We start from the raw sequence: 15,124 nt of genomic DNA, 5'->3' as shown, positions 1-15,124 counted from the left end.
AATCCAGACCAAGCCAATATTTTGAATTCTTCAGTCAATGTTACGTGTGTACTGGGACACCACAAGGTTTCAGGCACATCCTGGGGAGCTGCTTTCATCTGAAAACCTATAAACGGCAGCTGTGATCAATAAATGCTCGAAGTAACGACTCCTCTGTCTCACTTTGCCTTTAATACTGATTGAAAGCAATGGAGAGAGGAGGCTGACTCACGTCTCATGCATGCACATTTACATGGAAGTATTTGGCTGGAGCTGTTCTAGGTTTACAGTAGCCAGTCTCATTTACAGGGAGCTGTTAACTAGTTTTCTCAGCTTGTTTTGACAGAGTTCAGATGTTAAGACTATTAAGCATGAAGATCTAAACCAAGAGCATTCAAACTGTTCAGGTAATCTGGATTCCTAGACTTTTCCAGAGAATGACAAACCCTTAATTAAATGAACACAGGATTAGTGTTCCAGCAGAGAGGGATTTTTACATTTCCATGCAGTATGGCTTATTAATAAATCATATGGCCAGAGCTTCAGACATTCGTATCCTAAACAAAAACAATGAATCAAATTATAAATGATTAAAGAGTGGAAGATTTTTGATATATGAGACAGTAGAAGAGAAACCTAGCATTTATTTACGTATTTTCAGCTGTTGAGGAATCTCTGACTTTCTTGGAGCTAAAGAGAGGTTAGAAAAATGAAGGATGACATTACAAACAACATAAAAGAGTGGATCATCTACCTCTGATGTTCCTTCTTATGTTCTACACTGAAAATAACAAAAATATAACAAAAAAAATTCTAAAATAACAAAAAAATAACGTGCTTTGAAGGCACTTCAGTCTAATGATACATTTCAAAAAAGCAATGTTGGGACATAGGGGAGGGCAAATGCTTCGCAATATCATCTGCCAAGGGTGCAGGTTTCTAAAGCGAAAACCTGATATGGCTAATCCCACACTACAGTGATACCTTATTAGTAGGTGATGATCTTGAATACTTCTTGCTATATTACTCCGCTGAAAACTTGACTTGGCTTTGATATTATATACCAGGAATTCAAGAATAGTTAATAACAGCTCTTGGGATTGGTGATTCTCTGTTCATATTGTACAACAAGCATTTTGAAGCTGACAGCTATTTGATTGGTGCACGTTATCCAAGTCACTTAGTGCCCCACATGACTATCCAGTACCTGTATATAACATAAGGAAAAGTTTAAGTGCTTCGCCATGATTATTGGCCAAGACCTATCCTGCTTACAGTGTTGCCTTTTCCAGTATCAGCATTACAGGTACCGAACATGCGAAGCTTGCACAGGGATTATGGCCCATCACAAGGAACATTACACTTGCCAACAATTATCAAGCTGTCCAAGACACTCACCACTGCTAAAGAGGAAAAGAGAAGGCTGGCACAAGAAAGCAATGACTCCAACAGATGGTCGATTAAGTTTTTGGATACCTATTACTGAATCAAAAATGCTTCAACCAGCCAACAGAAAGGGCCTGACCATTACAAACCAAAATTTGGAGGGGTTGCTTTGCCCCAGGAAATTGTTAATTAGGTGCCTGTCCTCCCACACCCAGCGAAAAGCCAACATAAACATTATTACATACTCTAGCTAATGGGAAAGAAATACAGAGCGTATTCATGCCTGACTCAAATCAAAGTCGTACTGCCAAGTCATTCAGTAGTATGTGAATGTTCAGCGACTGCAGAACCCAAGAATTCAGTGCCTTACTGCAAAATACTCTACAAGAAGTTTCCTCGTGCTCCTACAGCATGCTACAAACTGTTCTCTTACAAAGCAAATGTGTATCAAGTGCCATCAAATTAGTGAATGCCAAGAAATTACACAAAAGGGGCTGTGTTTTTTGCATTCTTTGTTTTTGCATTCTGCCCTTCCCTCCTCTTGGTAATTGCTTTTTATCTGGGACATTGATAGAAACCAGCTTTTGTACAATGCTGTCAGCTTTCCTCATTTTACAAGTACTGAAACAGGCCCTGCTGTTAGAAACAGATTGCTGTCATTCATCTGCACAAACTTCCCCTGCCTCACCCTCATCGCCAGGTGTTGGGTCCCAACCCCTTGTCAGGGATTGCTTTCCGATCCATGCATCCTTTTAGCTCTGTTTGTGTTTTCTAACCAGCTCTGCAGATAAGCAAACCCAACCCTTCTCTCCATTGCTACAGCTAGATGCGTGGCTCCTCCTTTCATCTTGAGATTTCTTCCACATCTGGGGTTTGCCCATTGTTCCTTCCCCCGTTCTTTTCCGCCCTTCCTTTGTCAAGCATCACCCTTTGTAGTGCTTCAGCAATTTCCACTTTCCTTCATCAACCACCTGCAGAGAACCTGGGTCACGCTGGTTTCCTTCCCCCAGACAAAGTCCCCAGCATGCCTATTGTCCAGCTAACACATTGTCATTAGCTAATTATGCCTCCTCTCCTCCACAGGCTGAGAGGAATGTGCTGCACCACTTGCCTGCTAGGGTGCATGCACATTCACACGCAGCCACCCCAAGAGGCGACACCTGTATTTATGGCTGCATCACCTCCAGAGCTCGCACGCTGCAGGTGACACATCTCCTGTTAACACACCCCACAGCTGGAAGCCCCGAGGGGACCCCGACACATCTCAAACACCAGGTTGCAAGGGTTTATTTGCAGGCACTAGCCCACAGAGAACTCTAGGAGTGCTGTTTCTTTGGGAGCAAGAAGCTCTTCCATGTATAATTTTACAATTACCTTACGAGTCCATTGTGTAAGCTTAAACAAGTTTTAGCTTCCTCACTTATTGATGGAAAACACTTTTTCCAATGGTAGCAGTCAATGTTCATTATCACCTTAGTGCTTACTCCATCTTTATCAAAGTCTTCAAATGAAGAGAAAATTTTTTTTTTTTTTTTTTACAGATACTTTTAAACATAAAGTTACACTTATGTTAGTGCTCTGAACAAAACAAAAATATCCAGAGGTTTGAAAACTGTGTCAGGAAACTTATCTCACTGACAGACATTTCCTAAGAGGACTTTTGGAACTTGGCATATCAGAGCAAGTTTCCATGAATACTTTGAGCCCTTTATTAGCCTAACGCTGCAAGTGCTTTATTTAGCTACCAGCATACTACAAGCACTTTCTGGAATTCTGAAATTCAGAATTAGAAAAAAAAATGCCCTTGCCTGGTTGTTAAGAGGTAAAGCTAGATGGAAGAAAGCTACTGTCAGCCTGCTTTAGTAGAAGGTGCATCTGTTCACAGAAACACAAATGCTGAGGACTGGGGGGCAGAAATAATGCTTGTGAGCTTGTGCCACAGTGAATTTTCTTTTATAAAATCAAATTAATGATTTTTTTTTAAAAAAGATACCTAGCAATTAACAGTACAACAACCAGTGATATGTATTTGTGGATCAAATGTGAAACCTGTTGAAGTACCGCTGAGACATTTTATTTTATTTGAATGTAGGGGGCAGATGAAATACAAAATAAAGCTCAGGTCCCTGCTCTAAAATAGAGGGTGTGCCATTAAAAATGTACACATCTCCATTCCGAGCGCACAAGAGCATACAGAAAGTGCATGATCTTACAGAAAAGATAAACAGCTGGATTTACTTGCTTCCATTAACCAGTGACCCACTTGTCAAACATAAGCTTTAGATTTAAGAGTGATTACATGAAGCCTCTTACATTAGACAAAAAAGATCCTGGTTATGAAATCAGATCAAGTCTGAAAATACTTGAATGCAGTCAATAGTGTTCTTCTATAAAGACACAAGGTGAGAGCCAGTTATTCTTTTTAAAGCACACAATGTAATGTAACAGTATTTTCTCCAGTACTATTCACAGCGTATTTATCCCACGCAGCCTGCTCAGGTCATTAGCGATGAGCCAAATCCAGACCCCTTGTAAGAGGATGAAGCCCTGATGGAAGCCAGTTCATAAACCTCAGTTTTGGGGGCAACACCAGTTTCCTTCTACTATGAATATTGATTCACAGAAAAATCAAACGGACACTCCCCACACGAAAGGGGAACGGCGATGTTTACCCAGCCTATCTAATCTCTCAGAGCAGATTTTTAACAGAGGCTGCGGCTCTGCATGCGTTGGTGGCAGATCTCCAGCTGAGGCTTCTCCAGCGGCATCGGCTTTGCCCTCATGTAAGCTTCTGCCTCCACACACCTCCCTTCTGTGCCTGCTCCGTGCTGAAGCACAAAAAAAAGGCACAAGAAGATACGGATGATCACAAAGTTTGGGCTTGAGTGTAAGCCCCGTGTTAATAGAAGAGGAAACGTAACAAGGACAACAAATTGCTAGGTCCTGAAAACCTCTAATTTTGCCACCTTGTGACACAACAGCAGAGCACACAACAATGGCTTGCCCACACTCTGCGCCCACACCTGTGGCTATCCAAGGCTCCAGGAAGGCTGAAGAAGCCGTAATTATAAGCAACATTTTTAACTTAAGGACAACTTCTAAAATTAAATGCGTTGCATCCACCTGACCTCATGAGCATGCTGTGCATTGTCAGCAGCTCATGTGACTCCTCATATAGGATGATTTTCTGGAAGCCACAGATCATGGAGCAACTTAATGATGTAAGAGTCACAGCAGCCAGAAAGCCTAGGTTTCCATTCCTGGTGACTGCAAAGAAATATTGGAAAATGCTGACACTTGGATTAAGAAAACAAAACAACAAAAACAAATGAGCCCCCCCCCCCAAAAAAAAAAAATCAAAAAAGGAAAAACCACTACCATCAAAAAAGCAGAAAACAAAACAACCCAACCAAAAAACAAAAGCAAACTAAAACCCCACTACCAAATACCCTCCTCAAAATAAGTGGAATATCCAAATTAGCCCTTTCAAGCCTTTCTTCGGGCTCTTAGCAGGCATGTTCTGCTGTTCTAGGAGCCTGTCCAGAGGTGATCTGCTTTCCCCTGGATTTTCGGCACCTGATCATGCTCACAGCCAGTTTTGCACACAGACTCTAGCAAGACACTGAGGCCACTGTAAGTAGATTCTCTGTTACCCTAACCGATCCCATCTGTCTGCAGATGCAACACGACTGCACAGAGCCAGTGTGGGCTCTGCTCACATTGCAAGATTATATTTATAAAATCCGTGAACTGCTCTGAAAAATGGAAGTGTTTTACAGCATCTGGTATGCAATACAAATACTTTATATTTAACATATGACAATTTTTTTAAAATGTCCTCGGGAAAAAAAAGATTTCTTTTTGCTGCTGGAGAAAGACTTAAATCATTGACTGAATCAATGGTCTTTAGGAAATCTGAATGAACCATCACTGACAGGCAAAACACAGAAGGAAACAACGAAGTCAAGAAATAAGGGTATTACTCATTTTTTCTTTAAACTGTATATTGTCATGGCTTCAACAGCCATAGCACAAAGTAGCTACATTTTGTAACCTCTGAACAGTCATATTGTGTATAAATTAAAAATAGCTTCTGTAACATTTTGAGCACAAAAGGTACTAGCAGCATGTAAACAGGGTATTATCCTCCTTACAGTGGAAAAGGAGTTTTCTATTTACTAAAAACTCCAGCCACAAGTCTGTGCTTTTGTAACTGTGAATTTATGTCAGCGCTGTTGACAGCTTCTGCATTTGAAAGGATCTCATTATTAACTATTAACAAAACCACACATTATCTTTTTGAAAAGCGAAGTTACGTTCCTGATGAATCAGCCACTTTGCTGAGCTCCTGTGGGATAATTTTTGGTACTGGATGCTGAAAAAATAAATATCACCCCAAAGTTCATAATATTTTCAGACAATACCATAAATGGCTATTCAAGCTCACCAATTCCTAAGTTAAGAAGGGAACAAGGACGGGTGCATAGGAAGCCGTACACAAACATTCCATTGAAGTTAACTTTTCTCGTTAGGTTCAGAATGTAGGTCTCCAGTTTTCTCATCTTGGATCAAAACCAGACATAAAGCAGCTGTGTCCTATGCAGGACTGACTCCTGAACAGATGTCCTCCACTACATTTTGGGGGACCTGACGTTGTTTCCAAAGGATGAAAAGGCTTTCAAAGCAGTCTGCTCAGCCAGAAGTTCAAATATTTCATACTACTGAATTATTTTGGCTGAAGGTTCAAAGTAACCTTTAGGGAAGCCAGGTCGTCTTTGGTAGGAATTAGGGGGACCAATCTGGGGAAACAAGCAGTGTTCCCACTGAGTGAGAAACAGAGCTCACTTATCTAGAAGCAGCATTTTATTCTGCACCAGTGCTGGTGCTGGGAGGTATGGAGAATGAAGTGAGAGGAAATGCTTCTTCTTTATTCTTCCCAGTTTAAGCAACTCTATGCAGCTTTTGCATGAATGACCAGAGAATATTTGTTTCTGCACAGGGAAAGAACAAGAAAAGGTCATGCAGGCCTTTTGGTTCAGGTCTCCCCTGAACAAATTGTGAATTAGTGGTTCAACATACAAACACATTCTGTGTGTATATATGTGTGTATACATATATAAACATATATAATGTGTATATATATAATTTGCTTTCTCTTCTCCTATCTCAAAATTTCTGAAACATAAGTTTATTCCTGACCTGATGTTCCAGCATAAACCAGCATTGCTTTCTAATATTAGGATGTATTGTAAATGTTTTAAGTCATAATACATCAAGCAAGGAGCTGTAACCACCAAAAGCCCCCTTATTCACGTCTCGCACAAGAGAGGTCCTAATGTAATAACTAAAATCCTTGGATCACTCTTTGTGCTGATTTCCCTATAACTTAACTCCAGGAATAAGTATGCTCATTCGCTAGGCTCAAATGCATTGAAACATGATCAGAAGGTTTCCCAAGTATGTTACACGGATTTACTTTTTGCAATTGTAATAGCTCAGCTAACTTTTCAGCAATATAATGAACCTCTGGTATTAAAAGGCTGATAGCTAGGCCTTTATTTTGACATGTAATAGGCCACAAGGACTAAGGGATTTGGAGAGGAAAGGCTACACAGTATGCAGCAACCCACAGGGAATATGCTGGGAAGCTGCCTGTTGCTTCAAGGGTAGGGTTACCGATTCCAGGAAATCTGCATGCTTCAGATAAGTTCCTATTAGACAGGTAGGATGTTGTCTGCTCATATAAGTGTCTATTTGGTGGCCATGTGCTATCTCAATGCCCACAACTTTCTTCAGATTTCCTGTTGTTTCAAAGTGCTTGTGAGAGTGCACCATAACCAAGTAAAGAAGCTGTACTTTAAGCAGTGTCACCTACCCTGTGCAGGAGTAGAAGCAATGGGGATGAGCACAGGGCATTGCCCTGCTGCACCTGTGACACCTTCATGGGAAGGAGTGTGTCCATGGTACAGTTTCCTAGCTCTTGGTATCGGATTCCTCCTGTACTTCATCCTAAGTTCCATTCTGTGATCCTTGATGCATAAAAGCCTTGTTCAGCTCCAGACTATGTACTGTTCTACTGAGGATTTCCAGGTGCACTTGAGACCTGCATATCTTCTAATTGCTCTGGAAACAACTCTTCTCTTGCAACCTGATGAATCTGAACTCTGAGGCTCTTGTTTTAACTCTCCCTTTTCCAGTGCCAGCCTCCTTAAGTGCATCTGTGCTAGTTAGCGCAGGCAATTCTTATATTTCCCATAAAACTTACCCTGAATAATTTCTCATCTATCATGTATCTGGAGAAATTCTTCTGCAAACATATTTAAGCTTTTTCAGGGCATTAAATAACTTGGAGCAAATCCCTAGTTTCACTGTGAAACAAGTCTTTAAAATAGCTCAGACACAAAGCTCTTACTTTTATCTTAACAACAAAACATGAACAAAAGAACCACCACAAACTGAAACATATCCTAAGTCCAAAGCTAGAATTTACATGCTTGTAACAGCTTTTCAAGCATTAGCAGCAACAAGGTGGTATATTTCAAAATGAAGGTGCTTCATTACGCAGCCCTAGAATCATTTCAGTGCTACACATATTTTCAGCACTAGCTATGAATAAACCTCCCCACACTGTATTGCATATCTCTAATGCTGCCAAGAGAAAAGGCATGCACAGTACCCACCACAGCACAGTGAACAGTGCCAATGGCCAATCTATTCAAATACGAGTTTTATTACTAGGGCATCCTATGCTCCATTTTGGCAACAGTTACGATTTCTTGTGTAGTAAGTAGCACAGATGCAGCACAATGAGAGAAAGGGAGCAAATGACAGCAACTGGAGGGAGCATAGATCTGTTCCAGGAGCATCCTTTCAGAAGGCTTTCTAAACATTGCCACCTTGTGGGCCTTGCATCTCCTTGTTTCGTTGATCCCTTCGCTCTTCACAGGTGACTCACTGCGAGGATTTTGTAGATGCCAGGTTGGAGGCTGGACAGTTGAGGTTAGCACCCAGATTGGATGGGATGCAATCTAAACTAAACTCACTTAGCTGGGAATTAAAAAAGGGACAGCACCTTACAAATTGCATCTAACATAAGTGACCAACCCCATACAGCAGCACTTTGTGTACTTTGCTCTTCTTCCACTTAACATTATGAAAGCAGCACTAATAATGTACAGAAGTGCTAACACTTAAAAAAAACAAATGAAAACAAGAACAACTTCCTTGAGGTTCCAGAAAAAAAGGGGGAGAGAGAAGTTAAATTCACCTGTAATTTTCCCTTTTTCATTCCTTTCTGCCAGCAATTCCTTCTGACACCAGTTGAAAGAAACTATTTCCAAAATGTTTGTGGTGCCTAATTTAGCTTTCATCATTTGCTGCATGAATGAACAACTTTTAATGACTTTAATCTTTTAATTAAATTGTCAAAGACACTGCAAAGGAATATCACTTACTATTGATATCAAACTTATTTAGCTATTGCCTTAAAGACATCAGGTAAAAATTCTAGAGTACTTTATCAGTCAAAACCACTGTAACAAACACATACAAAAGGCATAACACTTACTTTGAGCATCCAAACACTTTCCCTGGTTGCTGGCTTGGACTATTCCTTGCAGCAATTTGGTACTGGAAAGAAAACATGAAAACACTTAGTTCAACAAGCAAACTGGAAAGAAAAAAAGAGGAAAAAAGAATCACTGAATGGTCTTTGCCCGTATTGGCTGGGCAGTGATGCAGTAGCTGTATTCTAAAAATGAAGCAAGAGGAGAGGTCCCTTATTACAATACCCTAATTCAGCTGTGCTCACAATAGTTCAGTGTCTAACACATCTGCACAACAATCAGATGTCCCTCTGATATAGTAGCAGATCTATGGGGTCCCTTGTGCTGGGCTACATTCAGAGTTTATTCATAATTGCTGGGCACATTGCTGTTTCTTCATCTGACATGGATCTTCTGAGCACAGGCAATCAGTTATGACTGTTGTGTCATGCAACTGGGGCCTTGCTGCACTTGCCCGAACAGATTTTTCGGAGAAAAAACTACCATCGAGAAACATGAACTGATACCCAGGAAAACCTGTGTTTTTGCTAATATAACACTAGACACCATTGGCAATCCTTAGAGTTTTCTTACTTGGCAACGAAACCATGATGTTGCCACTTGCAGCAGCCACATTTAAGACCCATTCCTTTCTGTGTTCCTAGACGTGATTTCCTACAATTGCTGGATTTGTCCTCATATCCATTCTCTCAAGTGCTGCATTACAGGCTACAGAAACATAAGCAGGAGCAACGATATGTGGTTTTCAATTTGTGTTATGAATTACATACTAGGGTTACGTGGTAAGGTTTAATTCACCTCCTCAGTCAGCAGGAAATCTCTTTCCTAGCAGGTAAATAATGGTTTACTCAGACCAAGGCCCTGAATATTGCTTGTTTTGCATTCATGGTCAACTAGTTGGGACAGCCCAGCAGGGAGGGGTATTCCAAAGGCATCCATCCCTGCAGAACAGCATGGAACTACATCAAACGGGATCCCAGTGGTGCTTAGATTGAATCAGGACTGAGGCATGCAAGAAGCCCCAGCAGGTGAATTTACATTCATCATAAACCCTATTTTGATATGAGAAAAACATAAAGCAAGTCTCTCTCTAATACTTTATCATCTGGGAAAGGTAAACAGACCTTTAAACACAGCTTGTCTAGAAAACTGGATCCCAGCTCCAGGAGCTGTGACTCATCCTGGCAGAGGACTTAAGAATCCTGTTAGCAGACTGGAAGGCTGAAGCTACCTTAAAGCCAAACCAGAAGGGGAATTAGCTATTAAACATGTTATTGTTTCATTTCTTTGAATCTCTCCAAGCCTCTTAAGCTTTGCTTTTCAATATACTCTTTTTTCCTCCATTTGTTTAATGTGGAAAGTGATTCCAGCACAGCTGACAAACCTCAGGCATCCTATTGGCATAGGAACAGCAAATCCAATGTGGTATGTTGGCTTCTAGTCAAGTAGACCCCCTGAACTGAAGCTGGGATTTAACAGCAGTGCTCCAATAACTTTTAAGGATAGGACACAAGACAATGTTTAGGAGAAGTGCCCTCACATGAGAAGGTGATGGCCAGAACTTCTAACAGGTGAAAGCAGTGAAGAAACATGGTGATTCCCTTAGAAATGCAAGGGAAAATATGTTCATAGCACATCTTCTATGCTATATTTTCTGAATAGAGTGGTATTTACTGAAAACAGGTAACTATTTCATTGCCTTCAGCAAGTAGGCCTGTTTGAGGATGTTTCGAGTAATGACACCACGCTGAACTTCACTCATAAATAATGTAGCCTAAAAAAGCCAGGGGAAAACTAAAAAAAGTAGGGGAAAATAAAAGAAAAGTCCTCATAGTAGAGGTTCCTGAAGCCTGAAAACTGGTGATGAGCATAGGCAGAGGTTAAACCAAAGAGGTACATCTCAGCAACATCTCCTGACTTCTGCCTGCATGCAGGTGCTTACCTGAGCTACAGGAGTCGTGCGATAGCTATGGCCAGAAGAGATAATTGGCACTCATCTACTGCCATGTGTGGTAGCACTCCTAGGCCTCCACCTGCTCTGCAAGCCATGCCAACACCTCGACCTGTACTTCTGGCTTCAGATGCCAGAGCAGCATCCAGGCAAGGGAGTGGTAGGAAACATTGGCTCATTAGGGTGGAATTTAATTTAGGTGGACAAAGGAATGCAGTAGAGGTCCTAGTTATTGGGTGTGCGGAAGGTAACGATGGAGAGACAGAGTCCTCTTTGGAAGGGTGGAGGGATAAAGGTATGCAATGAAAACAAGGAGGGGGGAGGAAGGATGCCACAGGTTTCCCCCCAGTACACGAGGCCACACAGCTGCAGACACCACCATCATATCACTGCTATACATGAACCTGGTAGCACGATTCCACCCCTCAAAATTCCCCAAAACACATAGGTCACACTAATTTTAAAGTAGGTCCCCATCTCTTCCTAAGAAGTCACCAACCAAGGCATCTAAAGAATGTATTCTTTCCATACTGGTAAATATAGGAAAAAGGCCATGAGGTAAAAAGGGAGAAAAATATCTAAAGGATCTCAAAAAGTCACAAGTACAAACCCAGCCAAAGAGTGCCAGACTGGCTGGCCACTGGCTTCCAGGTAGGTATTCAGAAAGTCCTTCATGGGGTCCCTCATCTTGCTAGGTGTATGAGCAACCCCCTGTAGCCTATGTTTGCCTCTTTCTCAGATGCAGCTGAGTTCCACAACATGCAATTCATGGTAGTGTGTGCTGGTGGTGGTGGCCTTGGACAGATTCAGCAGACTTGCTGTTGCAAGTGTATTGGATCTCAGGACATTCAGTGGATTCAACAGGACCACTGCTCTCCAGGGCTTATCTGCTCTCAGGAAGCTTTCACATGCTCACTCTCAGTGCATGTTTTTCCTCTGTGAACTTGTTTTCTGGTAGCTGCATCCACAAACTTGGTCACCTGTTGAACCTGTTCATACAAATTGGAGGTATTTGTATGACAAAATCCCTTGAAATGCTTTAAAACATTTAGTTCTCAATGGGTACTGACCACAACACAAAACCAACCAAGCAAACAAGGAATAAGCGAGAGGGACTTGAGAAAACAGGCTAAAAACCAAGCTACTAAGCCAAAAAGAAGCCAGTAAATCAAAGGTGAGCTGCAGAAAACAAGGTACAGCAGCTTCTAGATGCACACCACAGCCTCATACTACGAGAAGTAGCAGCCATAGCTGTTAGTTGAAAGGACCAATGAGGAAAAGTTAGGACAGAATGTTTCTGAGGTGATTTAAGAAAAATGCCTTCTATTACATTTGCCTATATATGTTCAAAACTTTGTCTCAGGGAGCTGTATTTCCCTTGTGGTGGCAGAGCCCTGTGTCTCAGTGGACTGGATGCTTTCTACCACCCTGCACAGATTTTTTTTTTTCCTCCCCCTGCTGAGGGCTGGGAAAATGATGTTGCATGAAAACAACTTGCAATATAGGCTGACAGTCACCTATTATTGCCTCAGATATCCTCGGCATTTATGGGACACAACTTCAAGACCAACTTATTTTTAGCAACTGAAAGAATTCAAGCAAACCAATTGTGGCTGCTATCCAGGCATTCAATGAGTGGAAAATAGCTTGACAAATTACAGAAATTCACAAACTTAGATTGTAAACCAGGAAACAGTGTATAACACTATTTACATATATTTTCCCGCTCAAAAGATGAACTGAAAGATTAATTTTGATGCTTTCAGTGTCAAAGGAAAGAATTGCTGTGTTTTTTGACCTGTGCACGAATCACAAAAAAAATCCCCAAAACAATCAAAATACAGCAAAGCAAGAGAAGACCCACACACCTAACAGCTGGGCAGATGTCTCAACTTACTGTTAAGTAGTAGCCCAACCCTACTTTGTCTCACTGTTCCTGGGTAAGTCCTGCACTTACCCATAGGTTCCTGATTCAGGACTGCACCCAGTCCGTATATGGAAGGCACAGACACAGATTCAAAGCAAATAAAGTAACAGAGCTGAGTTCAGTGCCATTCACAACTCCAAAGCCATGAGAAATGCCCTGCTTTGACTCGGAGCGCTTCACAAGGAAGGCAGTCACAGAAGACACGAGATGCCGCTACCGAGCGCCCGACACAGCCTCCCACCTCTTTTGCCCTTGCCATTTCAAACAGGGCTTTGTTCCAGCGGTTCTGCTTCTCTGCCAGTGCTCTGATTTCAAGTCACATATTGGCATGAAAAAGGTCTGGAGTCTTCTTATAGAACTCTGTTCCCTCCCTCGCATTTACAAAGCAACCAATCTCTTTTGCTCGTTAACATACAAAGTAAACCCAAGAACATCCTGCTTAACAACTTAGTAGCAAGGAACATGCATCATTTCTCCAGAAGACTTTTTCCACCCTGCTCGGTAAGCCACTAAATTTACTCCCCACAGGGCAGTTAACCAGCTTCTCTCATTTCTGTTGTCTTCTCCCCCTTCATCCCGGAAACTGGAGTTTCCAAGATGCAAGTGCCTTGGAGACAGGGCTGGCTCAAAGCTGCAGCCAGCTACAGCTGGACACCCACCATCCTGCAGGCCCTACCTGCCCTCTCCTCCCATCAATGAACACCTTCCCCACCTTCCTGTCCAGTCACCTGGAGACGCAGCAATTATATTCCAACTAAAAAAGAATGTAACAGAGCTCACCCCATGTGATATCAGCTAAAGTTAGCCTGATACTTTTGGCAAACTATTTTTTTGGGGGCATAACAAGCAATGCCAAACAAATGCATCAAGCAGTAGGTGGCAGACTTAACAGGAAGAACTGATGAGGATGTGTATCTATCATTCTCTATATTTAGCAGCAGGCTGCACTGTCATACTTAGCTCCATTTCAACCAAAAAAAAGTTTTTCCTCTTTGCACTTTTTGAGAAAACAGTCTCACTTCAATTATTTGAGACACTCTTTCGTTTAAACTTTAGTTCAGAGTCACTGATGTCTGCATTCCAACTTCCACCACACTAATTAAAAGTCTGTTTTTCTTGCATCGTCAGTGTCTACATCTGTTGGCTTCTACATCCAACGCAATCACCAGTTTTAGTAGGCACCTGTCTGATTTGCAGCGTTGACTGCAGTTTACTATTGACACACTTCTGCATCTATTAACTCATTATGCATTTGAATTTATTTTGGTAGGCATTACACCATGTTTTATAGCGTACTTAGTTTAAGAATGACTGGAATTGATCAGTTTTCTGCATTATTTCATACACTAGAATCACTTAACATTTCTTTTGAATACTTCCCTCTTCATACACAAAGTTATGCTGTGGTGACGCATATGTTTTGCAGTGAGGCAAGAAAAGCCAGCACTGACTAAGGTTTCAGGTTACAAAGAATTTGGCAATAGTCTTGGCCTAAGGTATTTCAGCCCTAGGTGTTCACTCCTTATATCTCTGGGCTGTTCCTTAGTGCTGCTGGAACAGCTCTGAATCCAGTCACAACTCACATGAATCACAACTCTGTGAAACAGACCAAGAAAGGGATCCCATTTCAGAGTTACCTTTTGCAGATTAAAAATAAAACTGAAAAAAATCTGAAGCAGTCTTATTTCAGTACACAGCAAGGCCCAACCAACAGTTGGTCAGCACAACTGGGAGGGCAGGAGCATGCTAACTGGTATTGATGGTGAGAAAGGGGTACAGGGAACAACTCCACTGAACAGACTCTAATATTAACCTTTAAAATATCTGCAACATGAATTCCTCTTCAGGTATGGCCTGGAGACTAGTGGGTACGTAAAGCTTTTCCCTGTTCAATCTGGAAGGAGTAAGATGTTGAGGGGAGCTCGCAGCAGCTTGCAGCTTTGGTCCAGAATAGTAAGTTTCCAGTACATTTATCATTTCCTATATTCAACTTCAGGCTGCATTTTGTGGCTGAAATTTTATAGGCTAGTCAGCCTTATAATCAAAAAGAACCAAGGAAAAAGCATTAAGTAATACATTCAAAGGTAATAAATAAGAGTATCTGTGTTCTGATCCAACACACATTTTCTGAAATTCTTCTAGGACAGCAAAAACCGAAGGAACGAATGAGGAATCCTGATAGTATAATATGTTGAAATACCCATGCTGGCATTCTTTGAAAACAAGCATGCTGAACAAGCATGGTAGGAAGTATCTGAAGATGACTTTCATGGTATACAGGCACCCACAAACTGAGGGGCTCACAGAATTTTGCAA

The 15,124-nt window shown here is 41.5% G+C and overlaps 1 protein-coding gene across 4 annotated transcripts in view; it reads right to left on the bottom strand.

Moving 5' to 3' along the window:
* Window positions 1–15,124, bottom strand: part of MAPRE2 (microtubule associated protein RP/EB family member 2) — a 98,025-nt gene that overhangs the window by 62,480 nt on the left and 20,421 nt on the right. For 2 of the 4 annotated variants that reach the window (XM_035553190.2, XM_050708937.1), the window contains exon 2: window positions 8,933–8,994. Coding sequence is in view for 2 of the 4 variants with exons in the window: in XM_050708937.1 (XP_050564894.1) it covers window positions 8,933–8,994 (62 nt within the window). In the remaining 2 variants the exon portion in view is untranslated. Of the gene's footprint in view, window positions 1–8,932; window positions 8,995–11,491; window positions 11,866–15,124 lie in introns of those variants that run through there. The other 2 variants (XM_050708938.1, XM_035553187.2) reach the window with 2 other exon arrangements.

Source organism: Cygnus atratus, chromosome 2, assembly GCF_013377495.2.
Source record: "Cygnus atratus isolate AKBS03 ecotype Queensland, Australia chromosome 2, CAtr_DNAZoo_HiC_assembly, whole genome shotgun sequence".
NCBI classification, from domain to species: domain Eukaryota; kingdom Metazoa; phylum Chordata; class Aves; order Anseriformes; family Anatidae; genus Cygnus; species Cygnus atratus.
The sequence above is the reverse complement of the archived record's forward strand: the minus strand, read 5'-3'. Positions and strand labels throughout refer to the sequence as shown.